The 26,613-nt window shown below is 36.1% G+C and overlaps 3 protein-coding genes across 5 annotated transcripts; 1 reads left to right on the top strand and 2 right to left on the bottom strand.

The window, feature by feature from the left end:
• The first annotated feature begins 116 nt into the window (after positions 1–116).
• On the top strand, positions 117–9,946 carry LOC145596628 (ubiquitin-conjugating enzyme E2 2-like). Its single transcript, XM_081652836.1, has 6 exons — positions 117–273; positions 975–1,108; positions 1,207–1,232; positions 9,082–9,171; positions 9,265–9,353; positions 9,590–9,946. Exons 2-6 carry the CDS (start codon positions 984–986, stop codon positions 9,716–9,718), a joined length of 459 nt encoding a protein of 152 aa, XP_081508962.1. The 5' UTR covers positions 117–273; positions 975–983; the 3' UTR covers positions 9,719–9,946.
• Positions 9,947–13,732: 3,786 nt separating this feature from the next.
• On the bottom strand, positions 13,733–16,343 carry LOC145598998 (uncharacterized). Its single transcript, XM_081655411.1, has 6 exons — positions 16,209–16,343; positions 15,914–16,019; positions 14,895–15,255; positions 14,353–14,818; positions 14,179–14,234; positions 13,733–14,060 (listed from the first exon to the last, which is right to left on the bottom strand). Exons 1-6 carry the CDS (start codon positions 16,249–16,251, stop codon positions 14,013–14,015), a joined length of 1,080 nt encoding a protein of 359 aa, XP_081511537.1. The 5' UTR covers positions 16,252–16,343; the 3' UTR covers positions 13,733–14,012.
• Positions 16,344–18,061: 1,718 nt separating this feature from the next.
• On the bottom strand, positions 18,062–26,613 carry LOC145597576 (protein IQ-DOMAIN 31-like). Of its 3 annotated transcripts, none has more exons than XM_081653776.1 (8): positions 26,484–26,537; positions 23,605–23,638; positions 23,393–23,507; positions 22,374–22,679; positions 21,830–22,030; positions 21,014–21,088; positions 18,898–20,017; positions 18,062–18,392 (listed from the first exon to the last, which is right to left on the bottom strand). In XM_081653776.1, exons 3-8 carry the CDS (start codon positions 23,474–23,476, stop codon positions 18,361–18,363), a joined length of 1,818 nt encoding a protein of 605 aa, XP_081509902.1. In that variant the 5' UTR covers positions 23,477–23,507; positions 23,605–23,638; positions 26,484–26,537; the 3' UTR covers positions 18,062–18,360. The 3 variants fall into 3 exon arrangements, with proteins under 3 accessions (XP_081509902.1, XP_081509903.1, XP_081509901.1); XM_081653777.1 differs by having other exon boundaries at positions 23,605–23,661; positions 26,484–26,532; XM_081653775.1 differs by lacking the exon at positions 23,605–23,638 and having other exon boundaries at positions 26,484–26,613.

The raw sequence follows: 26,613 nt of genomic DNA, 5'->3' as shown, positions 1-26,613 counted from the left end.
CAATCATCATCAACCCTTTCATGGTCACTCTTGTAAAAAATCAGCCAAACAGGTCCTACTCTAATTAGCATCTTAATTATAATTATTATTAGCATTATAATTATTACAATAATCAAAATAATCAGCTAAAATATCAAGGAATCTATGATATCATACCATTATTGTCTTCCTTCTCCCCTAAAAAAACCCTATTTATTTTCTCTCTCCTCCTTTTCTTCTTCACCAGCAGTCATCAATTAGCAGCAAAATTCTCATCGAATCTTCTAATCAGGGGTAAATTCTCTCGTTTTCTCTTCAATTTGTCTTGAATTTGTCAATTTTCTTATGATCAATTGATTTTTCAGCTTCAGATGAAGAAAATGATGGTCTCTAATTTCATATTAAATTGCAGAAATTTGTTGATTTTGTGTTGATTTTGTGTTGTTTTTATGCTGTGTAATGATTTTCTGTTGCTGTTTTGTATCTTTGAAACAAGTAATTTGATTGAAGTGGAGAATTTAGGTGTTAGGGTTAGAATTTGATTAAATTGATGCTTTGATTGCTGTTATCGCTGAATTTTAACGCTGTCTGAGTTTCTGGAGCTGTTGAAATCTGATTTTTGGAGGTTGTTTGCGTGAGTGTTTGTTTGGGAATTGTGGGGTTGTTTTTTATTGTGGGAAATGTAGGCTGAGTTTATAGGTGGGAGAACAATCAGAACACTGGAGAGCTAACTTTTAGTTCATTTTTAACCGCGTCGTGTTTCGTTTATCAGGAAGGTTTTGCGATTTAGATTAGTTGGTGTGTTGGTGATGATTGATTATCTTTGTGGGAGTTTGCTATTGTGTTAATATGGATACCTTAATGAAATGAATGGAAATAACCAATCAGAGAATGAGTTTTTTTGAATTGTTCTTAGAATCTTAGTCGTTATCAAAGAGTGTCTTTGCAGCTGTACTATTAGGATTTTGATCTGCTAATGATGTTGTTACTTACAGGTAGTTACGATGTCTACTCCCTCAAGAAAGCGGCTCATGAGGGATTTTAAGAGGTTGCAACAGGATCCTCCTGCAGGCATTAGTGGAGCACCCCATGATAACAACATAATGCTTTGGAATGCTGTCATATTTGGGTAATTATCCTCCGTTGTTGTCTGTAAATAATGTGCTAGTTATCACTTATAGGTGATGAATAAGCTGACTTTTCTCGGTTTGTGGTTTATTTTTGCAGTCCAGACGACACTCCGTGGGATGGAGGTGAGCTAGTTATAGTAGTAAAATTAAATGTCAAGCCTCTCCCCACCCCCAAAAAAATGAGATAGTTTGTGTTATTTTTTCTCTAAAGTGATTGATGTGTATGTTGAAAGTGATGGTCTTGGCATTATACTAATGCAGATGGTTCTTTTGTGTATGTAGTTATTGTTGACCATCATCTAAGCCTCTTGTCATTTTCCGTCTCAGTTCTTCATTATGGCCATGTGTCTAGGAGGTACTTAGAAGTTGGTACATTGAACAACATTCAATCAATCAATCAAAGCCTTAATCCCAAAAGTGGGGTCGGCTAACATGAACCAAATTTGATTATTCCGTGTAGTCATCAACATAAATCTTTCTCCTCCATCCCTTACGATCCAAAACTTCATCCTCACGTAAATCCATGCACTTCATATCCTTCCTCACTCCTTCCAACCAAGTCATCTTTGGTCTCCCTCTTCCTCGTTTAATCCCTCCATGGTCCCACTCTTCCACTCTTCGCACCGGTGCACCCTCGGGTCTCCGTCTTACATGTCCAAACCAACGCAGACGATTTTCCCTTAATTTATCTACAATGCCCGCCACACCTACTTTCTTGCGAATAACCTCATTTCTGATTCTATCTCTTAAAGTGTTTCCACACATCCACCTTAACATGCGCATTTCCGTAACCTCCATCTTTTTAATATGCTCTTTCTTAGAAGCCCAACATTCTGTACCATAGAGCAACACTGGTCTTATGGCAGTCCTGTAGAATTTTCCCTTCAACTTTAAGGGAATGCTGCGGTCGCATAACACTCCCGTGGCCGCTCTCCATTTAAGCCACCCTGACTTAATCCTGTGGGTCACGTCTTGATCAATGTCACCATTCTTCTGGATGATCGACCCTAGGTACTTAAAACATTCACTCATGGTCAAATCCTTTCCATCCAAATTCACCACTTCATTGCTTGTCCCCCTCTGAGTGCCAAAACGACATACCAAATATTCAGTCTTACTCCGACTTAGCTTAAACCCTCTAGATTCCAACCTTTGCCTCCATTGCTCCAACTTGACATTAACCCCATCCTTAGTCTCATCCACCAAAACGATATCATCTGCGAACAGCATACACCATGGAACCTCATCTTGAATTGGTCTAGTTAATTCATCTAGAACCGTTGCAAAAAGAAAAGGGCTTAATGCAGACCCTTGATGCAATCCGATTGTAATAGGGAAATCTTTTGTCAACCCTCCGCATGTCCTCACATTTGTTGACACATCCCGATACATATCCTTAACTAGGTCTACATACCTTCGTGGGATACCTTTCTTCAACATTGCCCACCAAAGTATCTCTCTTGGCACCTTGTCATATGCCTTCTCTAAATCAATAAAGACCATATGAAGATCTTTCTTCTTTACCCTATAAAACTCCATCATTTGTCTTATCAAATGGATTGCCTCCATAGTAGATCTCCCAGGCATAAAACCAAATTGGTTATCTGAAATGCTTGTGCATGCCCTCAACCTTTGTTCAATCACCCTTTCCCACAACTTCATAGTATGGCTCATAAGCTTAATTCCTCGATAGTTAGAACAATCTTGAGCGTCTCCTTTGTTTTTATAAACCGGGACCAAGGTGCTCTTCCTCCAATCTTGTGGGATCCTTGTAGCCGTCCATATCTTGTTGAAAAGGTTTGTTAACCAATCAATACCAATCTTACCCAAACACCTCCACACCTCTATCGGTACCCCATCAGGGCCAACCGCCTTCTTAGGTTTCATCTTCCTCAGTGCAATCTCCACCTCTACTCTCCTAATCCTTCGCACATACTCCATGTTGATTTCTTCATCACTCATAGAGGTATCTCCTATCACAACTCCATTACTTCCATTAAATAATTCATCGAAGTACCCCTTCCACCTGTCCTTGATGCCCTCCTCTTGCACTAGGACCATTTGGTTCTTATCTTTGACACACTTCACCATGCCAATATCCTTCCTTGCCTCTTGTCTTCTCTTTGCCATCTTATAAATGATCCTTTCTCCCTCCTTGGAATCAAGCTTTTCATAAACCTCCTGATATGCCTTTTCTTTTGCTTGGCGAACAACTGCCTTTGCCTTACTCTTAGCCTCCTTATACGCTGCAAAGGTTTCATCACTCCTACATTTTCCTAAGGCTTGATAGCATTCCCTTTTTTGCTTAATTACTGCTTTCACCTCTTCATTCCACCACGAAGTATCTCTCTGTACCGAAGTTCTTCCCCTTACTTCCCCTAAGACCTCTTTGGCCACTCTTAGGAAACAGTTCTTCATTCGTAACCAAGTCATGTCCGGATCCACCTCTCCATCCCAATCCGCTTCTTCAATTACCTTTTCTGTAAAAACCTTAGCTTTTGCATCCCTTAGGGTCCACCATCTTATCCTTGGTTCTTCTTGTCTAACTTTTTTCTTCGCCTTCTCTTTCAGACGAATAGTCATTACCAATAGCCGGTGTTGGGTGACCACACTCTCCCCTGGGATAACCTTACAGTTTATGCAACTTTGTCTATCTATGCTCCTTGTGAGCAGGAAGTCTATTTGAGTTGCATTTGCTCCATTCCGAAAAGTTATCAAGTGTGAATCCCTCTTCTTAAACCAAGTATTAGCCAAAATTAAATCATATGATTGGGCAAAATCCATAATAGCTTCACCACCGGCGTCCCTCTGCCCATACCCAAAGCCTCCATGGACACTCTCATAGCCATCTCGGCTCGCCCCAACGTGCCCATTTAGATCCCCTCCAATATATAACTTCTCTGAGTGGTGGACACCCTGCACCACCTCGTCTAGGTCCTCCCAAAATTGTCGTTTCTCTTCTGCATCTAAACCCACTTGGGGAGCATAAGCACTGATAACATTCACAATCTCCTTGCCACATAGCAACTTCAGCCTTATCAACCTATCGTTCTTCCGATAGACCTCGATCACCTCTTTTGCCAACCTCTCATCGAGAACCACACCAACTCCGTTCCTAGCTCCACCATTCCTTGTTCTGTGGCTCGTTTCTTGCCCAACATACCATACCTTATACCCCAAAACCAAGCCTCGAGCTCCTTCTCCTGTCCATCTTGTCTCTTGGAGGCACATGATGTTCACGCGTCGTCTTTTCATTACTTCTACCAATTCTGCTGATTTTCCCGTAAGAGACCCCACATTCCAAGAACCAATCCGCAAACTAAATTCTTTTCTCCCACGCTCCCTCCTGATCCCAACTCCAAGCCCTTGATTATTTGACACCACAATTGGGCAATATGGCGCGTCGCTTCTGGGCGACGACCTAGCAACCCTTACATACTTATCACTGCACCCGGGTCTGGGAAGTGCAGCGCGTCGCTCAGTAGGGAACGCCCCAATGGCACGCCCTTGCTCATTTGACACCACACTCGGGCAATGTGGCGCGTCGCTTCTGGGCGACGACCTAGCAACCCTTGCATACTTATCACTACACCCGGGTCTAGGAAGTGCAGCGCGTCGCTGAGTAGGGAACGCCCCCACGAAAATATCTGTTTGGCTCATGTCATGGGATGTGACGAAGTTTTATACTGGCTGTCACTGGCCTACCGTAACCCTCCTCCTTTATCCAGGCTTGGGATTGGCAGCGGGAAACCCACTGGCGGAGTTGTACATTGAACAACATTGTAACGACAATTTGTTAAAGGCTGTTATATAATTTTTTTTTTCTTTAAAACTGATGAATGAGTGCATGATAGTTTTTTTTTATTTTCCATATCTGCTTGCATGTGTGGATTTTTCTGATAGGCATACTTCTCTTGTTTAAAAACGTCTAGAAGACAGCCAGGGAAATATGCTTGAACAATTAAATACTCTCTCTATCTTTGTTTATTTATACCTGATTTTTACAATTGAATATCATTAGTGTTTTATTAAGAGATGAATGGGATCTGGATAGCATCATAATCTTCATCCTTCTTTTATCTTATTAAAGTGTTTTCCTAATTAGTACTACCTCCATCTTTTTATTGCAACGTGGAGGGGATGCATTGATTTTAGGAGAGGATAGAGATAGGGAGAGATAAACAGAATGACCCATGTGATGCGGAGAGAGATATACGGTATCATTGGCTAAGTAAAATTATTGCAATTACTTTGCAATTTTACTAAAAGGAATGTGTTGTGACTAAAAGAACGGAAGAAGTAATTTTGTTTCTTGTTCAAAAAGCACAAAATCTATATTATTATTGACTTTCTTTTCTTTATACTATTTTCAACCTTTAAGTAGTATAAGGCTCATTTTGTCTTCATCCATCATATGTACTGGTTGATTTAGCTCTTGTATGGCTGGGATGAATCAAAATTTGTGGCTAGTTGGAGCTAAATGGAATAATTGGAGCGCGCATCTAATACGAAGGAGGATATTAATTAAGAATTCAAGATATAGTTATACTAGATATGGTTTGGAGTGGGGTGGATATTATGGGTTAGTGATTTGAATTCTTGGAGTCTATCATCCATAACAATTATTTGACCTAGATTATTGCCTTTTGCGTTGGAACAAGTTTTGCTGGTTTAAATGGAAATATTCTTAAACACTATGTGATCTCTAGTTGTCTTTAGGTTTTAGAATAATTTCCCAGGATAGTATTTGACCATCTTTATTAGTGTAGAGCTCAGGAACAGTCATGTTATAGGATAACTGTGGCAGAAATGTATATATTGGGTTGAGTGTGTGGTAATATATGAAAGTCAGAAATTCTGAATCCTACAGAGATTTACAGTGGAAATAGACAGGTATTTATTTAAATTTGAGGATAGAGTCAAGAGTTGACTGTCAAATTGAGACATAATCATTGCTGTGCTCAAGAGGCACTGGTTTGGATAATGAAGAGTTAAATAATGCAGATTTTGAATGAGGTCAGGGTAGATCGGATTGGTTTTCCTTGGAAAATTAAGAAGCAAAGGCAAATTCTTTTACCTGTAATGGTGTAACCTAAATACGCTCTTATTATGCTTGGATTTGATTTTGTGTTTTACGAGAGGGTATCTGGGGGGGTGGGTGGGGTGTAAAGGAATGAGCTGAGTATGGAAGTACTCCAGTGAGAGGAGGTGCTCCTAAATATCCTAGGGAAACTGGTGTCCTGGGCACGCAAGTCTACCACAGCTTAGGCAGCATCTGATGTTGATGTGTTGTGGACTTTGTAGTTGCAGCAAGAAATCATGTAGCGTGGCAGCCTGTCTCATTATTTAAACAGTCGCAATAAAAACCAATATTTTGGCTGTAGACCCTAGTTATTACTAAATCCACTACAAGATGGTGATAAATGTAAATGCATTGAAAGAAATACTAATCAAGTTTACATTAATTAGAATGAAATGATTATGTGATAGTGTGCGATACATGTATGCACGAATGATATGATAATTTTTAGAGAGAGAGAGAGAGAGTGCGTGTGTGAATAATTAAGTTTGACTCTTGAGGACTTGTGAATTATGACCAAATGGATTATATTGTCATTTATTTGGGAAAAATAAATTGAGATATTATTTATTGTCATTTATTTGGGAAAAATAAATTGAGATATTATTTATTGTCATTTATTTGGGAAAAATAAATTGAGATATTATTTATTTCAGGGCAAAAATTATATCGCGGGCTTGAAATGTAATTTTTAGATTAAATACAGAGTAATAAGAAAAGGATTAATAAGATGGAGCACATGCTATTAGATTATGGATTGAGATATTATTTCAAGGCAAAAGGGATATCGAGGGCTTGAAATGTGATTTTTGGATAAAATCCAGAGTAATGATAAAATCATGAAAAATGGGTCCAAAAGATGGAGCACATGCTGTTGAGATGATTTATAAATCCATTTGGTTTAGTAAGTGCTGTTCGATAACTTATGTATTATAGCCATGATAACTGATAAGTACGGCATGAGTATGAAATTGAAGAAACAGAAAACAAGCTTATTTTTTGGCCAAGTTTTTTGGAGACCTTAATAATATTAAATTAAGGCTGTGGTCAAAGATTGATGATTTTTGGAGATTATTTGATGTCACAATCAAAACAAAAACCGCATCAGCTATATGCATACAAGTAGATTATAAAGCCATTTAACCAATGTCATGTAACAAATTGATTTACCATAAGGTTGTGGACAGCTGATGGAGCTTGCTTAAGATGATTTTTGGAGCTTAAATGATAAAGTAATAAGGGGCAAAATCTGATTAGTGGATGCTCCCCATTGGGCAGACTAGCTTCACTAAGGCTATGACATTGGTGTAAGAGAGCCTTTTCCTCTCCCTAAGCTCTCCCCATACCTAACTCCTTTCTCCCTCGTCAGAATTCTTAGCTACAAAGATTGAGGGTATGTAAAAGAAACTAGAGTAAGAAAGAGAGGGAGAGTCGAAGAAACGAAGGTCAAGAGTGCAGCTTGTAGCTTAGGTAATGTGCTTACTTTGAGCTTTGATAACTTCTTAATTTCTTAACCTTTTGGAAAAATGTCTACCAAATTTTCACCTAGGTTAGACAGATATGACAGTTAATACCAACACAAATTAGCAGTATTGAATTTCTTTGTTATGTCAGGCATAGATGCTACTTCTATCTGAACATGCACTTCTAGTTTTAGCATGGGCGGTTCTGTACTCTGTGGTTGACAGGGTCTAAGAAATCATGTTTGATCAATTTTGACATACTCGGTGCTAATTTTTTTTGCTGTAAAGTGGATAAAAGATTTCTGATTTTTAAAGTTCAGTGTTAGCTACTGTTTATAATGGGGGACCTTGCAGTTTTGGGGTTTTTAAATGAAACTATGGGGGTTGGCTGTGAGTTGAATGGTGATGGAAATAGTCATGCCTTGTTAAAGGTTTCCTTATAGTAGAGTTAGATGTGGGGATTTTCTTAGTTTCTCTTATCTGCTTCTCAAGGGAGTTAATGAGGAGGTTGAAAGTAATATGGAAATATTAGGGCCTAGGAGCATCATAATTGCTTTGATGGTTGTCCAGTAGAGACAGGTCACTGGAGCATCGTAATTTCCTTGTGGTTGATGCTGTTGCTTCTAAGGTTTTGCATGTAAAGACTTAATACCTGCTTCCCATATGTTACTTCTCTCGTTGAGAATGGTTTTATTTCTGTTATGCTGGATGGTAGTTCTCTTCATGGGGGAAAGTGGCTTGTTTGTTTGTGAAAAAGATACTGTCAGAGAGCTTAGTAAGTGCTGTTCTAAAAGCTGATCTAAAAGAGGTTATAATCATTATGGGTAGGATGAGAACTAGCAAGCTATAGTCAAGGTCACTTTCAGTTATATGTGCTTTAGATAGTCATATGTCCAGAAGGAAGGTAAAATTTGGTTTGTAGTTGTAATAGTTCAGTGCAGTCCTTTCTATATTAAATGGCCACTTTCTATGGGGTGTCTCACTTCCTATTGATACATTTCCTTTTTCTTTCTCCCGTTGTATCAACCAATTTTCACTTCTCTTTCCCAATACGACCTGCCCCCCTCTCCCTCACACCCCCACCCCACCCCTAGGGCTCTCTCTTACCCTCCTATGACTTATGAGCATGCTATTCTACTATGTGTAAACTTAATTATGAGTTGGAGAGTTTTTGTAGTTCCAATTATTGGGAGTTTACTCTATATAGCCTCAGGAGCTCAGTATACTGTAAATATCAGTGCTGGAGTACTGGGATTAGGAAGGGTTGATTTTGCATTTTGAAATAGCATATACTCCATTTGCAAAAATCTGGTAGTTAAATCATAATTTCTTGTGATAAGATTGTAAAATTTTGGTTTATGTAATGTCAGCTCTTTACCTTTCTGTTATGTAGTGAGTTTCTCCAACTAAAAGTTTGTGAGTTTTTCAGGCACTTTTAAGTTGACACTTCAGTTTACTGAGGATTACCCAAATAAGCCCCCCAGTGTTCGTTTTATTTCTCGAATGTTCCATCCTAATAGTAAGTGACATCCATTTTTCTTGTATGAACTTTCATTCATGTAGGTGTTGTTTCTCACTTAGTAATAACTTTGTGTTCCTGTTATGTGTCCAGTTTATGCTGACGGAAGTATCTGTTTGGACATCCTACAAAACCAGTGGAGTCCAATCTATGATGTTGCAGCTATTCTTACATCCATACAGGTTAGTTGTTGAGTTTATAAACATGCTACTTGCATAGTTGCATCCATTCAGATTAGTTGTTGAGTTAGTCAGCCGGGTGCACAGTGCTCATGGTGTACCCGGTCAAAATAACCACATGCTCTTTGCCTTAACCCCCATATTTTAGGATGTTGGTTATATAGATCATTAGTCATTTTCATGGCTGTGTGCATTGATGCCTTCTTTATAAATTCTGACATTCTACCCTGTTGCTGCAGTCTCTGCTTTGTGATCCAAATCCCAACTCCCCTGCAAATTCAGAGGCTGCAAGACTGTTTAGTGAGAACAAGCGAGAGTACAACCGGAGAGTCCGGGAGATTGTGGAGCAGAGCTGGACAGCAGATTAACATCATCCTCTGGTGCAAGAGCAGCATTGGAATGCTGTGAGGCATGTTCCCATGTCTCTCTCTAATATGTATACATTTTAGTACCGTGTTCATTATTTAAATTCATACATTCTGTCATTCTGCGGATGTCTGCTTTGATATATGTAGAATTGTAGATGAATGATCAAAGTGCAGCCCCTTGTTTGTAAGTTAATGGTGTTGAACAATGTCAATCTCCAGCCTTTTGTAGATTGTTTCAGGGTGCTAATTTGAATACAAGAATCTTTGTGAAGGAAAAGAACATGGACAAAACTAGTTCATCCCTGCTAAATCTGGCCAGTATAGGTGTAGCGTGTAGGCCACCGGATACCGGATGGCATATTCCCAGTAGTAACCACCCTATAGAGCTTTTTTGTTAGAGCCCATAGGAGCTGCTCCCTGCTGGCTGATTCCTTTTCCTTAAATCCTTGTTTGATAGAGTTAAAAACCAACGTAGTATGACCTCAAACCTTATTATCTAATATCATATACAAGCTATAGTACAATTTGATGGATGATCTACATATCAAAATTAATTTGAATTCTAATTTCACCAAATCCATTGACTAATTAACAAAGTTGGACATGCATTATTGCTTTGAGACATCAAAATATAATAAGAAGTTGGGGTAATGTGACAATTATTCATAAAGATGGTTCATTATTATAGGAAAACAAAATATCTAGTATAACAAAAGAAATCAAATAGTAAAACAAGTGCTTTGATTTTCTTGTTGGCAGGAAGAGCCATTAAAACAAATCAAAGTTCAATTTCGCCTACGAACTCTGACAATCCTTCTATGAACTCTGTAAACCATCCACTACTCTCCTCGTCTTCATCCTCCTCCTCATCCTCCTCTTCCTCCTCCTCTTCCTCTTCCTCCTCACCTTCCTGCCCCGACTTTCCATTTTTTTTCCGCCCTTTTCCCATAAGTTTATGTGTTTTTCTTGCCGCCAACAAGCCGGTAGCTATAGCTGCATACTGTTTTTTCTTGTCTTGATCACTGGCACTTGCGCCCGAATTCCCATCTCCAGCTTGATTTTCCTTATTATCATCCTTCTTTTGCATGAACTCCTTAGCCTTTTGCAAGCATGCTTTGTAACTGCTTCCACCATCATTGTCGCCAGCACCCTTAATGGGTGGCGCAACTGAGGGTTCCGAAGTTGCTGAGGATTCGGAACCTTGGGAACCTTGACGTCTGTGAAGATACTTCTCAGCTTTCTTTAAGATCTTTCCATATCTTTCCCTGCGGCTTCCTTCCATTGAGAAAGACTGTTTACAATATATTGTAGAATTTTTGATGTGAGATATTTTAATTTGAAGTTTCTCATTTACAATGTATTTATAAGTCAAATATATAATATTCATGGTTAGAGAAAATTTTGGAATCCTACATAAATCATGGTATGAGAGAATTTGGCGGATTATTAAGACAAGAAAACTTTACAAATATCTACTTTCTCAAGCTTTTCAGTTTTTACTATTATTATTATTAAACATTATGATCGAATGGTTTTGTTTTCACGACGTATCAGATATTAAGAACCACTTACAAAAATTATTATTTTTAGTTATAAAAATATTGCAATGCAAATAGCAAAATAGCCAATTTCGCGATTTTTTTTTTCTTGGTGAAATAAACTTAATTATGAATAACATTATACAATTCATAAGCATTGAGAATGGTGCTTAATTAGACACGTATTATAACATAACACTAGCTTGCTCCTATATCATAAGCATTGAGATTATTTTTACAATGTTGATGAACAAAGGGTCATTGACCTCATCGTGAATAAGTGTTGGATCGACATTATAGTTAGTGTTCTCTTGTACACCTTAAATGTGTTGCATAATGCATACTTGTATATGATATTGAGTATTACTTTAGACCTTTAATTTCCCTTTCTATATATCAAGTTATCAACTAGAAGCTTATCTTTTATTAACTAACTAGTTTGTCTAGCACTAACATTCATCGACCTTACAAGTATGCATAGTAAAATGCAATATACTCACTTCAATACTTCATACAAGTATGCAAAGCTAGTTAAAATGCAATATACTCACTTCATAAATTTACGAATCAAATTTAATACAAATATCATATTGTTCATGTACTTAAACAAAAAATTGTTACAAAATGTGAGTATTTAAAATCAAAATAATAGCAATACAATTAAAGCTGTAATATAAAGTTTTCTTCAGAAAAAAAAAAAAAAAAAAAAAAAAGGTTGTAATATAATGTTAGACTATAACAGAAATTAATACAATCATGAATAAGTAGTCATCATGCATATCATCTTCATTCTTCATTTAATCCTTCAACAAATTCTTGAACTCCCTCCATTAATTCTTTAAACCAATGACTCTCTTCCTCCTCCTCTTCTTCTTCTTTTTCTTCTTCTTCTTCTTCCTCGATTTCGCCTTCCTCTTCAGCTTGTTCTTCCTCATTTTGTTTTCCATGTCTCTCTTTATGTTTTTTAATTTTCTTCAACATGGCATGAGCCAACTTTAGATGCTCTTTATGATCATGTTGACCTTCATTTTCGCTACTCGAATTCTCATGATGATCACCACCATTCTTTTCATCTTTCTTATCCTTTTTATCCTTCTTATCTTTTTTATCTTCCTTGTCTTTTTTGTTTAAATAACCTTGAGCCTTTTTGAAAAACTCTAAATGACGAGTTCCATTACCATTATCACCATTTATTACAACCGGCGGAGTTCCTGAGGCCGGGGATGAGTGGGAGGCTTGATACTTATGTAGATAACCCTCCGCCTTGGCAAGGAACCTCTCATATCTTCCATCGGAGCGGGTGGAGGTTGACTTTACATTGGCATCCATGCCCATAAAATATATGCAACTATAATCGTGGTTGTGGTCGTGGTCGTGGACGTGGACAATGGTTGTGATTGTAGTTGTGCAAAAGAAAATAAAATAGAAGTAATAAACAAGTTTTATAGATTAAAAGGAGAAAGTTGAGTGAGAGGATGATTGAGAAGATTGAGATTATATAGTGATAAGTTGGGTGCTAGAGTAAGGGCATTCGGCTAGTTGTGGATTAATTAATTATTTACGCGGTATTGTATATGTTTGACGTAGATCGACAGCCAAAACTTACTTTCTATGATAATGGTTGACTTCATCAATTATACCAAGTCAATAAATTCTACAAAATAACATCAATATTTCATGTTTCATTATTTGATATTTTTTATACTTGCATTATTCTCAATAGTAAGTACCTACCCTTTATCTTTAGTGAATAGTGATCGTTTGATTATAGTTTTATCAAACTTGTAACCTTTGACCATAAATTCTCACTAATCTATTACTTTTGTATAAATGTTTAAATTACATGTATTTTAATTGGATTTGTTTTAGGTATAACTTTTACTACCTTCATTTTGTCAAAGTATTCATGTGTTGTCAAGAACCTCTTATATACACCCGGATGTACATAGAGTTAGGTGTACTTAGAGGTGTTTTTTTGCTCCATTTGATATAATTTCTCATTTTAGATTATAAAATGAGCAAAAATAATACTCCCTCTATTTTAATTTGTTAGTCCTATATACTATTTTGAGCGTTTCAAAAAGATCTACCCATTTTGAATGAATTCCACTTTAAACTTAGTTTTTATTTCCTATTTAATACACATTAAATCCTGATTGGTTATAATAATTGCTTGTGAATTAATGACATGGCTCTAAGTAAAGAATTTACTCCCTTGATTTATGCAATTATGGTTAATGCTTTCCTTAAAAAAATCAAAAAGATTAAATAAGGCAAAACTATTTATAAATTGTTTATACTTTAATGTTAGATTCCAAATATTATCCTTTTCTTATTTTATATTATTGATTCCATATGAGACTATTATATTGAAACGGAGGGAATATCAAATAATACCTTACATCCGGGTGTATATAACAATTTTTACGTGTGATCTAATCAAACTCATACTAATTCTCAGCTACAGCAATAACGCAGGGAAGACCAATGATAAGGTAAAATACATACTACTAGTATTAACATATCACTGTATGATAAGTAACAAACACAAATTTGCAAAGATTCACGCCCACCTGTAAAAAAATACAAATAAATGGGAGAAGAAAAAGAGTATCTTGCACCACAACTGCTTGTTTAAACCTTTCTACAAACAGGAAAGCTCTCCACTAAAAACTATGAAGACAAACCAATACTAACACCATCAAATACTGCATCTTATATGACCATATATTCAGCATTCTAGGTGCTGATTACGCCTAATTTACTTCTGTTGTCGCGCTTACCTCTCCCATATGTGGAGCATCCTGCATAATTCGAGGAAAATGTTAAGAGATTGAATTGGCAATTTTCTATGTACAGCAAGAGTATAAACATGCTAGCTTTAATTGATGGGAAAAAAGTTTAGGCAGAAAGTATTGATACCATGTTTTCTTTGTTTCCCTCCAGTGTTTCTTCTATGTCCAATGCTTTGGCTATGACTGGAATGCAAACAAACAACAATATTAAGCTCTAAGTCAATTGGACTGCAGTTATAATGAGTATAATGTATAATACATGATTATAAGCCGCAGCATTTGCTAGAATGATGTAATGTACCTTCTTCAGAGACTGGTTTTTCATCCTGCTTGATGATTTTCTCTCCATTGGACTCTTGCTTGCCTGGCTTTTGGACTTTCTTCTTAATATTATTTCCCCCACTTTCAGTGACTAATTTTGGCTTAGCAGGGTCACGATTTGATGCTCGAGTCTTAATTACTGTGACAATGCTTGGTACATTTTCCTTCTTGGAAGAAGCTTTAGCTGAGGAAGCTTGAGTATCAGTGTTTAGAGATTTTGGTTTGAACTTTTTGGTTGCCGCTGTAGAAGAGTTGCTCTGAGCATCCTCACCGGAGACAGTAGTTGCATCTTCTGGTACGTTAGAGCAGGTCACAGATTCTTGCAATTGTTCAAAGGTTTCAGAGATTTCATAGCCCTCGAATAAGCTTCTGACAGTCTCTCCAAATTCGGCGAGGTTGTGCCTCTGCACATAGGATTTTAGCTCCTCACGCAGACGCTGCATAGGCTGAACAACAACATATAAATCAGAAAAAATAATCAAGTCTCCAATCACAATATCAACTACTCACAAGATGCAATACCTCACATCCTGCCTCGAGGGCAAGCTTGAAGAACCCGAGTGAAATCGAGTGTTTAGCAGCAGACTCTGAGAGCTTAATTTGTGACAGCCAGTATGATGCAGATGACAAGATATTAAACTTCCTTCGCGTTGATGATCTAGAAACATCAGACAGCGGCGTCACACATCTTTCCGGTCCATTACCAAATCTCTTGGACCTAGCTTCTGATATTGGAGTAATGTTGTTAGCAGCTTTTTGCAGAGGGCTCACAGATGACTTTGCAGGAATTGACAGTCTTCTCGGTGGCTTGGCAGCTTTCTCCGTGTTCTTGCCGGACAGCTCAAGAACACTCACACTTTTGCTAGTATTAGGAGTCCTCCCTCTAAAGAACACATATCATACCAATCAGGGAAATTATACCAAAACACCCAAAGCATTTCTTTTTCTCAATTACGGCAAATTTCCAACAAAATTCATTTTGACAACAAATCCCATGATTTTATTCACTCAACAGCATAGAATTTCAAAAGAGAATCATATTACTGCTAGTCTGCTAGACTGCTAGTATTTGGACCGACCCAAATTCCAAAATAATGACAAAACCTCTATTATGCACTCAGATATACCTAAGCAACAAACTTTAACGTAACCCTTTATCAAACAATCCTATTTAGACCCAAATGACTCGGTCATTGTTACAACACGAAAGATTTGTACATGATATGACAAAATGTGTATTTTAATTAATTCTAAATTTGGCATGAAAAATTCAAAAAGAACAACTGTAAATGACATGAATTCTGATATAATAAAAATTAACAATTAATAGAAGATAATAGCCAGCAACTACACAACTAATCACACCTTAACATCATTGACCAGTTCTTAGAAGATAATTCCTAATCAACAACACACACATATATACAAAAACCTCAATTTAAATTTATGTAAAGTGAGTAAATAAATCAAATTTGAACTTGAATTCCAATCAATTTCATGTAAAACTACCCAATTACATAATTATAAAGTGTAAAGATTACCTCTTGGAAGCAGCAGAGGAAGAATTATTAGCAATTTCAGGGGATTTGTTAGTTTGATCCTTCAATTTCGAAGCAGAACGAAGCGGATACCTAAGCTTAGATTTTGCTGGTTTTCCAAAATCCCATAAAATGAAACAAAAACAAAATCAAAATCAGATTAATTCTTCGGAAACAACATTCGCAACTTGTTTGGTAGACGGTAATAAATAATGGTAATGAAAATGAATTTAAAACGTCCGTATAATAACAAAATAAAAATAAAGAATTCTCGAAATCGAACTCGATAAAAACTTACCAGCAGAAGCAGAAGATTGTTGAATTTTAAGAGGTTCTTCCATAATTACAGAGGATTTTAGAGAGAGAAAGAAGAGAGATAGAGAGAATTTAGAGAGAAGTAAGAAGTTATGATAGAAAGAGAAACTTCCTCAGTTTATTTATCTTACTTGAGCGGGAAAATTTCTCAATTTTTTTGTTTTTTTTTTTAATTTTTGAATCTTAAACGTTATACAGTTTAATTAATTAAACAAAAATTATAGGGTTTTTTATGAGGTTTTTGCTGACGTGTTATGTGATGATTGGATTAAAAGCTGAAAATTGAAGGAAGTTAATGATGTTAAACGGTTGGATTTTTGGCGGGACCCAATTTCTTTTCTAATTCTTTTTGGACGCTCCACTTCTTCCTTTTATTCTTTTTTTTTTTTTTGGATTCGAAATTCAAATTTAGAAAATCCTTAATTTATGGGGAAATAGTCAGCAATCTGAGCATGGTACTTGTTTCTGCAATTTGATGACTGCAACAAAATAAAATGGATTAAAAATCGATTTGGACCGGAGTCATGGATTTTGGTCCTAGATCTAAAATGAGTAATATAACGTATTATTTGTTGAAAACGGAAATTGATTATAGCATACTCTTAATTGATTTTGGCACACTCCTATGTGAGAAGAGTATAGAAAACTGTACTCTTACGTAGAGGTGTGCTAAAATCATTTTTGGTATGCTAAAATTATTTCCCCGTCATAAACTATCTAACACCGTCATAGACCACAACCATAACCAATTGACCATAGTTTGCAGCTTGCCACTAACCACCAGGCTACCACACCTTAAGTTTCAAAATTTTTGTCTCGATGGTGGTAGACTGTAGGGTGCGTTCTATTCACCTGATTTTTACTAATTTGAACTTATCTGAACTTTTCTTAACTTATTTGAACTTTTTTTTTTTTTTTTGAGAGAAACTTATTTGAACTTACTAACCTTTATTAGAACTTATTTTATTTATAAATTAAATTTAGGTAGGCTAATTAACCTTATCACAACTTATCTGAACTTATTTTTCTTAAACTTATCTTATCTAAACTTATTAACCCTTATCTTAACTTATTAACCCTAAAATAAGTAAAAATAAAGTGAACATAACATGATCATAATTAGTGCTGGCATCAATAGATTTTATGTCATGGACATAGGCACATAGCTATGTTAGATGATTTAGAAAATATATTAAATGTGACAATTTTTTAAAAAATACTGTATCAAATTCTATATGATATTTAATATTACCTCCGATTTTTTTTTTTTATGCAACTTTGAGATATTATTTGAGAGATATAAAATATTACAAAGTTACAACTTACATAAAAAATCGATAATAATAAATAAAGTAACCAATTTCAAATTGTGGTAAATGTGCTTGGAATGGATTGTGAGCACATGAAAAAGTTTGAATTGGGATGAAAAGAGTGAAAGATTTGGAAAGAGAATGTTGGAGCGTAATCGACTAGAACACTAGAAGAAATGTACGTAATGCTAATATTATACCGCTTTTTATGCAAGCAAGCAATTACCTAAAACTCAGTCCGTTTTAAAATATTTACATCACTTTAACTTATGCACTATTGACATACCGTCTTTGACTCAATTTTATTCACTACTATAAAATTAATTTAGACGTATACGTAAAGATGAGGGACGCAGTTTGCTATTTCAAGTAATGACCATATGTAGGCAAATATGCAACTACAGCCTTTGCCGAGCTTTTGTTTTCATACAACTCATAGATTTCATTTAAAGCACAATGAACCATAAAAAATCAGAATGAACAAGCCAGAAAAGTAAAAAAAAAAATGGAGGAAGAACGAACAAGATAAAGAGAGTAGACTATACACAACCTTAATACTGCAAATTCCACAATGAGACGAGACAACATAGTTCATAGAGCTAAATTTACTTAGGCAGAATGAAAACAGTGAAGCCTGCAATTTACATTCACTCAAAAGGCACCCAACTTACACAAGAAAGCTGCTATGGTATCCACACCCAAATATATTAGTAAGTCCCAGTAAGTTCTTAACCTAATTAACAACATAACTAAGGGCCACATCACAAACTGCAAAGAAACTTTAACCTTGACCATGATTGAACCTGAGTCATGTCTGCAATGCCATCACCTTCGCCATTGTGCTTGGCCAGACTTCGCTGAAAATACGAAACAAATGCAAGTTACAAAACTGAAACCAATGCACATGCTTTATGCCTCTAGGAATTTTAAATGCAGATGGAAAATTGGGTAATCACCAGCCAAACACGGATGGCGCCAAACAAAAACACACATACTTGGAAACTCTAAAAGAATGATTCTCTAGGTGGTAATGGTGCAGAGCGAAGAGCTCTTAAAAAATTTGCGCTAAAATTGTGGTGTTGCCAGTGTACAAACTTTAATTCGCAAAAGGAAAGACACTCAAGCTTCACTACAGTGCCCTTGAATTAGTTTCTTCGGCCAAACAAGCCACTTAATATTTTAAATATACCCACAGACCAACCTGATATCGTTTGAATGTCTGGATTAGAGTACTAAGGAACAATAACAGATAACCAGGTCCCCCAGTAACTTAGAGATTGTTTTCAGGAGAATCTCACTTTATTGGAAAAACATAATTAAAGACCCCAACACAGAAAATTTGTAAAAATTCGAAAGGCTTACCACTTCCATCTCTAGAAGATAACAAAGATTTCTCAGTTTTGTTTCCACTCTTTCCACCACTACCTTGAAGCGGTTTCTGTGTCCTTGGTGACACTGAGCTGACTTTTCCATTTGGTGCAGATGGGAGTGAATGACGTCGGGTCGCATTGTTTTTCTCAGCTTCATCTTGTACAATTTTAGGGGATCCCTGTGCTCTTAACTTTGCCTTGGCAGATTGGGTTGCTTGCATATAGCTAGGGAGCTTAGGAGTATTCTGCAAGCCATCCTCCATATGCTCCTGTTTTGCTGGAAAAGAAGCCCTCCTACTGGATTTCTGATTTTCGTTTGATGCAGAATCTTCCTTAGTTTTCAAGACACCATTTGGCACAGGAGTATTTTCATCCTTGTCATTCTCAAAAGACTCTGATTTGACCAGGGTTCCATCATCGTTTGAGAATTCAGCAGACTGACTTGTCTCTAAAGGCTCCTCAGTTGTCTCCTCTTCGTCTGGCTTAGAATAAACAATAGGTTCTTCCTTCACAGTCATGCTGATTTCTTCTTTGGCATTCTGAACAACATTGACCTCATTTAGAGCCGAAACCTCCTGTACAATGGATGCACTTACTTTCCCTTGACTCTGAACTGGCTTCTCAATTACCTCAGTCCGAGCCTGTACAATGGATGCAGTTACTTTCCCTTGGCTCTGAACTGGCTTCTCAATTACCTCAGTCTGAGGCTGACCAGGGCTTTCAGACACAGGGTTGTGAACTTTTCTAAGGCTACGTTTAACCTTCTCAAGCTCAAACTGCGGATTATCTTGTACAGAATCTGCTGGCTGGCTTACAACTTTCTTCAGATTTCTCCGTGGTTTCTCTACTTCAGAGGTGGGCTGCGCTGACACATTATCATATAGGGATGGAACCTTGCGAACACTACGCTTAGGCCTACCTGTATCCCCATCAATGACCAGTGAGTTCCCTTGCTTTTTCTGGACCTTAGAGCTAGTGACTTTCTTAGGGGGAGAGACTGGTTTCCATGGGCAAGATATTGACCATCTTTCCAACCAATTCTGGACTGAATTTGAATCTGTCACATCATACTGGACTCGCAGAGGCATCACTGCAGGTGATGGAGCTAGAAGCTGTATGGACAATAATAAAAATAAGAAGAAAAAAAAAACAAAACCAATGACTACGGTAGCAGTTAATCAAGAAAGGCCAATTCCATGAAATTTTTGTAGATTTCACCTTCAACAATGCTAACAATATCTCAAATTTGTGATTTCCTCCAAAAGTTTCTTTCTTTTTTTTTTAATAAAAAAAAAAACAAAAAAGAAAATCTCAAGTTTGTGAAATTTCACAGTTTTACCACAAGAAGAGATAGAATTCATAACGTAGCAGGGTCAGATGAATATTACTTAAGTTGAACCTAAAAATCACACAGAAACCGTTCATCTATTCAAGGAAACAAACTTGCAAAATCTTAGCCATTCCAGGTCAAATTTATCTTACTAGTCGTCAACTATGGTTCAAGAAAGGCCAATGACTACGGTAGCAGTTAATCAAGAAAGGCCAATTCCATGAAATTTTTGTAGATTTCACCTTCAACAATGCTAACAATATCTCAAATTTGTGATTTCCTCCAAAAGTTTCTTTCTTTTTTTTTTAAATAAAAAAAAAAAACAAAAAAGAAAATCTCAAGTTTGTGAAATTTCACAGTTTTACCACAAGAAGAGATAGAATTCATAACGTAGCAGGGTCAGATGAATATTACTTAAGTTGAACCTAAAAATCACACAGAAACCGTTCATCTATTCAAGGAAACAAACTTGCAAAATCTTAGCCATTCCAGGTCAAATTTATCTTACTAGTCGTCAACTATGGTTCCGGACAAGAACCCTCTCCCACCTCCGCATTTTACCATTCTTACATTGATATATCCATATATGTATCTGACAGAGAAGAACATTATGTGAGAGAAATGGTTGGACAAAAATTCCAGTTTCAGACAATGTGATTTGCCCATTTCTCGTTAGTTCATCCAATTAGAAGGTACTAATATATCTTTCTTATACAAACTTTCATGAGAATATTGGTATGTCATTACAGTAATACAATCAGAACATGGCCAAACTTACTTTTTTTGTAAATGCATTCACTGACAAGCTTGTGGTGCCAGCAGACACGTCTCCATGAACACCAACTTTGCCATCCTGAAAATTAGCAGTATTAGTAGCAAAGTAGCAACAGAAGCCAGATTTTACTTAGGCTGCCTATAAATGACACATCCATAAAATACTTGGCTGAAACTGTTTGTCTAATGAGAAAGTTCACAATAACTAAGAGTAAAAGCAACCAATGGAATTCGGGACAAACTTCAAAGTCCTTTTTTACATTTTAAGCAGATCAAAATTAGAATGGGGCCAACACTTCAAGATGGTGGTTCTAAGATGGTTCCAGATGCAAGTGCCCCTGAATGCAATCTTAAAGTGAAATATTTGGTATCAGCAATTAAATGCTACTGGACTTGCCCCTGACAAATCTACTTCAACAATACATTACTATAAAATAAATCACAACCACATGATAATTAAAAATTAGTGCCAGTACCCTGAAGGATGCAACAAACTCAATCCGCATATAAAATTATTTCACTAGAGGTATGAATCAGCAGAGAACAATGAGAAGGCAAGACTAGCAGTGAAACTGTGAAAGCATGCTAATTCCTTTCCACCAATTATTAATTACCAACATGGTCCAAAAACGTTGCCGCTACCCATTTAGTACTATTGGTGATCTCCATGTATTTTAAATTTGAAATTTCACAGACATCAACAAAGCATGCAAAATCAAGTAATTTTCACAAGTGAATTCATACAAAGATTCCCTCTTTAACAGCTTCAGATAAAGTATCCAGAAAGAGAAACTCCTTATACAACCATTAAGGGAATTACCAGAGGCTTCACTATACAGACTTTCTGAACTTCAAGGCCAGCATCAGAACACCTAATTTTTGACCCACGAACAAGCGCTTGTAGCTTGACAACGCCTATAATGCAATACAAGGTTGAAACAGCTTGTCTCCTCACCAAATGTCCACGAATAAGAGCCTGAAGCCTTATAATGCCTTTCAGGGCCTTGAATGCACGTCGAGCCTTCACAAATATGCTCAAATTAGAAAAGATTATCAAGTACCAACAAATTCTGGTAGATTAAGCAAAGTTGATATGCCATGGAAATAGACCAAGACATGCACACACAAACACATGCCAACAGAAAATAGAAAACTTAATCAATCAGCCAGAACATCTAGCAATTAGCCTGTTACCCAGACCAAATACTCAACCATATAGCCCTTAATAACTATGAAGTAATTATTACAGATTATTTTTTATTTCATTATCTAATAGCTGATAGTATGAATACAAGGAAAAAAAGTTTGTATAAGTATGAACATAATATTCTTATATATCATGTCACTACAGATGCAGAACTTACCAAATAACCCCTAAAAGCAGCCTGTGTCTTAGTTGCAGCCATTTCTAACTCTATTCTCTCATCTTCAGTTAACATATCTGTTTCCTCTGTTTGTTTAGGATCAGTACATTGATCTCCAGATACTGGTATATCCCCATCTGGCTGGCCAAGAGAAGACTCTTTGTACTCTGACCTTAAAGTTTGGTCATCCACATGAACTGCATCTATAGCAGCACTTGATACCTCTGGAGGATTAACATCGTTATTAGTTGATTCGGTTTCAGGAGCCCTAACACGAACATGCACCTCTTTCTCGTTGGTGGATTTCTTAGCACAATAAAAAGAAATATTAATCAGAATGTGAAAAAACAATTTTTTTTAAGAATAGGCTTATCCTAAACTAAGTTTGACAATCACTAGTATGCTTCAGTGCTTCATTGATGCAATCCGCAAAAATTTCTTATAAAACTAAATATATATTATTAATATAAGACAATTCATACCAGATTCTGAAACTCTATACTGTGTAAAAAATTATATTTTCTCCGTTCTTTTTTAATCGCAACATTTGAGATTTTGCACTATTCACATGCACTCCTTTGACATCTTTTGTGATTTTATATATTAGGGAAGATAAGTCATGTGGGGTCTTGTTAGATTCGGCTTGATTAATACTCTCAAACATATCAACTTTTTATAAAATGTACATTGGCAAGCGTGAAACCCCCAACAATGCAAAGGAACATATTTACTAGACAATCACCTAGATTTTGAAAAATTCTATTAGGTTTATAGGAAGAAAAAAAAAAGAAGAAGAAGAAGAAGAAGAAGAATAAATATCTAAGTTAATCACACAGTAAGACGGAAAAGAGGGAAAACATAGGTGCAAAACACGCAATGTACTAGCTTTAGCATACCAGACAGTTTTGCAGAAGTAACATTGAACATTGAAGCACTAATAGTACGTAATAGTAGTTATATAGAAAAAATTTGACATCTAAGGGACCAGAGTAATAACCAAGTAAGTCTTCAGCATGTACCTCTTTACCCTTGGCAAAATTGGATTTGGATGGTTTCTTCCCAAAAATTACAGTCTTTATCCACTTTCCAGGTGACTTCCCCATTGTTGAGAGGCCAAATTTGACTTAACAAAACCTTCAGCACAAGATATCACTTCAGTGCATTACTAGAGGCAAAGAGCAAATAGAGCTAAGCAAATGAAAAAAGAATGATATATGGCAATTAACAAAACCTTCAGCACAAGATATCACTTCAGCGCATAATAACTAGAGGCAAAGAGCAAATAGAGCTAACTAAATGAAAAAAGAATGACATATGGCAGTTAATTGTGAAAGTTTGATGAACACCCACAGGGGATAACAGAAGCAGCGTGATTAAATTGAATATAAAATCCTACACGAACAGCTGTATGTCCATTGATGTCAGCATGTCATATAGTTTCAAAGAAAAAGACCTTAACTGAATATCCCTCTCATTGGACAAACCACTATGATGATTTCACTTTCACTACATAAGCCAAGCATTGAACTGATTGAAGCTCAGAATCAGTAGACAAAAAAGTTAAAAGTAATTTTCTAGAGAGGAAAGGGCTCTACATTTATCCCTTTTTCTACTTTAATTTTCATGATCAAAGGCACTGATACCATAAGTCCCTAATTGCACAACAAGTAACAAATGCTTGCATATGCTAAGGGTCACAAACCCAGTTCTGCATATCCTAAGAGATGGTAAGTAATATTTTCGAGGAATGACCTGTCATTTGAACATGATGGAAAATTAGTGCTACTAAAGCTTACTGAAAGGTAGCTCTACACACACGATGGATTATCCAACAAGAGAGAGCTACCTGAAAGAGCATAACAACCAACAATACAAGCACGATATAAACAGCGAAAAGTTATGCGTGCTTCTAACCAAGGAAGGAAAAAAAAAAAATCAACCTTAAGGTTCGAAGTTAACTATTTGAGTGAAAGTCCTTATCTTTCAACTTAATTCTCCAAGTAGAAAACTCAACAATATGGCATCTTAGAATAATGCAATTACCTATCCTAACCAAAAGTTCTTATCTTTCAACTTAATTCTCATTTATCATCGAAGGTAACTATTTGAGCAAAATGTATAAGTATCCAAGTACCTATATTAGTATATTGTAGGCTTCTCAAAATATCTCAGCCACAAATCGTGAATGCAATAAACATGATCTTTATGGGACCAACTATAAGAGTATCTCAACCATCAAAATCTTCAATACTCCACCATCAATTTTCTTCAATAACTCCATAAGATTTTAACCAGTTAACCATCAGAGAAATTTTGGAAGTACGGAAGTCAACAATAACAACGAGAAAAAAAAAAGGATAAAAAGTGAACCCAATGTTGCACATGCACACATAGCAACTTGCTTCTAAAGGGGTCTCCATGTATTATTGGCAAAGAAAAGCAATCATACCAAAGCATCTAAAGCTAGCTCCAACCAGAAAACTCAACATTATGGCATCACCCATCCCCTGAAGATAAGCCCTTATTGAATAGGTTTCTGTAAAGATCCTTATTCACTAGTCATCTTCCTTAAGTTTGAACTACACTCGTCATAAATATGTGCCGTCATACTAAGCACATTGTCTATATGTACGGAAAATAAAATAAAATAAAATATAAAAGCCATAATATTCTCAGGAACAGCCCTTTAGTAGTCTCTTTAATTGCCCTTTACTGGTTAGAAGTAACGTTGTGTATATCTAACCTGTCAGCAAGATATATATTGGGTTGTTCTTGTCATACAAAAGAACCATTAGACTTCCATTTTATACTGTGTAATAGACGTACATTCTTGACACCCTATACATTTAGCAACTATATGCTCCTTTGATTTTTTTCTAAATTATCTTTTTTAATGAAATGGATATTAACATTTGCCTCTCTTTCCTATTCAACCTCCTTTCTCTACCAAGGAAGAAAGGCTTGGAATTAACAAACTAGAAATTCTTTTAAGCACATGGGTTGCGTTCACCAAAATCACTTGATACACAACTATAGGTCTCTCCCAATCAAGCCCAATATCTACATTGCCATAAAGCAATTAACAAAAAGGATTATGTCCCAAGTCGAAAAAGAAAATCTAGAAGCCCTTGGCTGTGCATACAAGTCTAGGAATTACTCGACCAGCTGCTATATGGTATACTCATCCTATATTGATCTAGCCCTACAGCAGCCCAGATGTGATGTGGAGACATTCAAAACCCAATAAAATAGGTAGTAATCATAATGCTTCTTCATCCATAGCCAATCAATATCCATAATGGAAGGTTACCAAGACTTGTACATACCCAATCCATCCGAAACCTCTTATTCAAAATCCACAAATAGCATACTTATTAATCCGTAATGCGTAAAAATTTCATATCCCAATCAAGTACAATTGAACGACGATAAGCTTCACCATCAACAAATTAATCTTAGAATCTTAGTTGTATGCCCACAGAATAACAGATCACTATCAAGCATAAAGCCATTGGCTTTATAACAACTAGGTTAAACATAATCTCCCTGAAATGCAGCAACATCCTTAAAAAAAAAATTACAATGGTGACCTATTTAACTATTAAGCACATCATAATTACCTCAAATAAACCTAACTCTCTATTTCCCAAAATAAAATTTTCAAAAAAAATCCATTTTTTTCAAACCCTTTTCCTCATTTCCCCCCAATATTCCCTAACAACCAACAAAACCTAAAAACATCAGAAAAATAAAATACAAACATTACCAACTAAAAAACAATAACCCAGTAACAAAACCTAAGTAAAGATCTACTTACAAGTAAGCACCGACATTCAACAAATTACCTTAAAACAAGCAAATAAATGAAAATATGAACAAAACCTACAGTTTCCATAATTTAAAACACTTAATTAACTTTAATTAGCAATTACCCACATTCAGATCTATAACTTACCAAACAAATGCAGATAACAAAACCCACAAAATCTAGCAAAACACCCACAATAAACTAAACTGAAAAACTAAAAAAAATCCAATCTTTTCAAAAAATTTACATGCTTTATCAGAAAATAAAATAGAGGAGAGAGAAAATAAACCATGAAAACAGACCTTGGGAGTTTAAGCGAAGGTGATGTAGCAGATCATTACTACTGCTACTCTGTACTGAAACACTGAAATATACCCTCCAAAAATTTTAATTTTTTTAATTTTTTTTGTTTTGCAGACAAAAAAATAAATA

The sequence above is a fragment of the Chenopodium album genome, chromosome 20 (assembly GCF_948465745.1).
Source record: "Chenopodium album chromosome 20, dcCheAlbu1.1, whole genome shotgun sequence".
Lineage (NCBI taxonomy): Eukaryota > Viridiplantae > Streptophyta > Magnoliopsida > Caryophyllales > Amaranthaceae > Chenopodium > Chenopodium album.
This window is presented reverse-complemented; position numbering and strand designations above follow the sequence as displayed.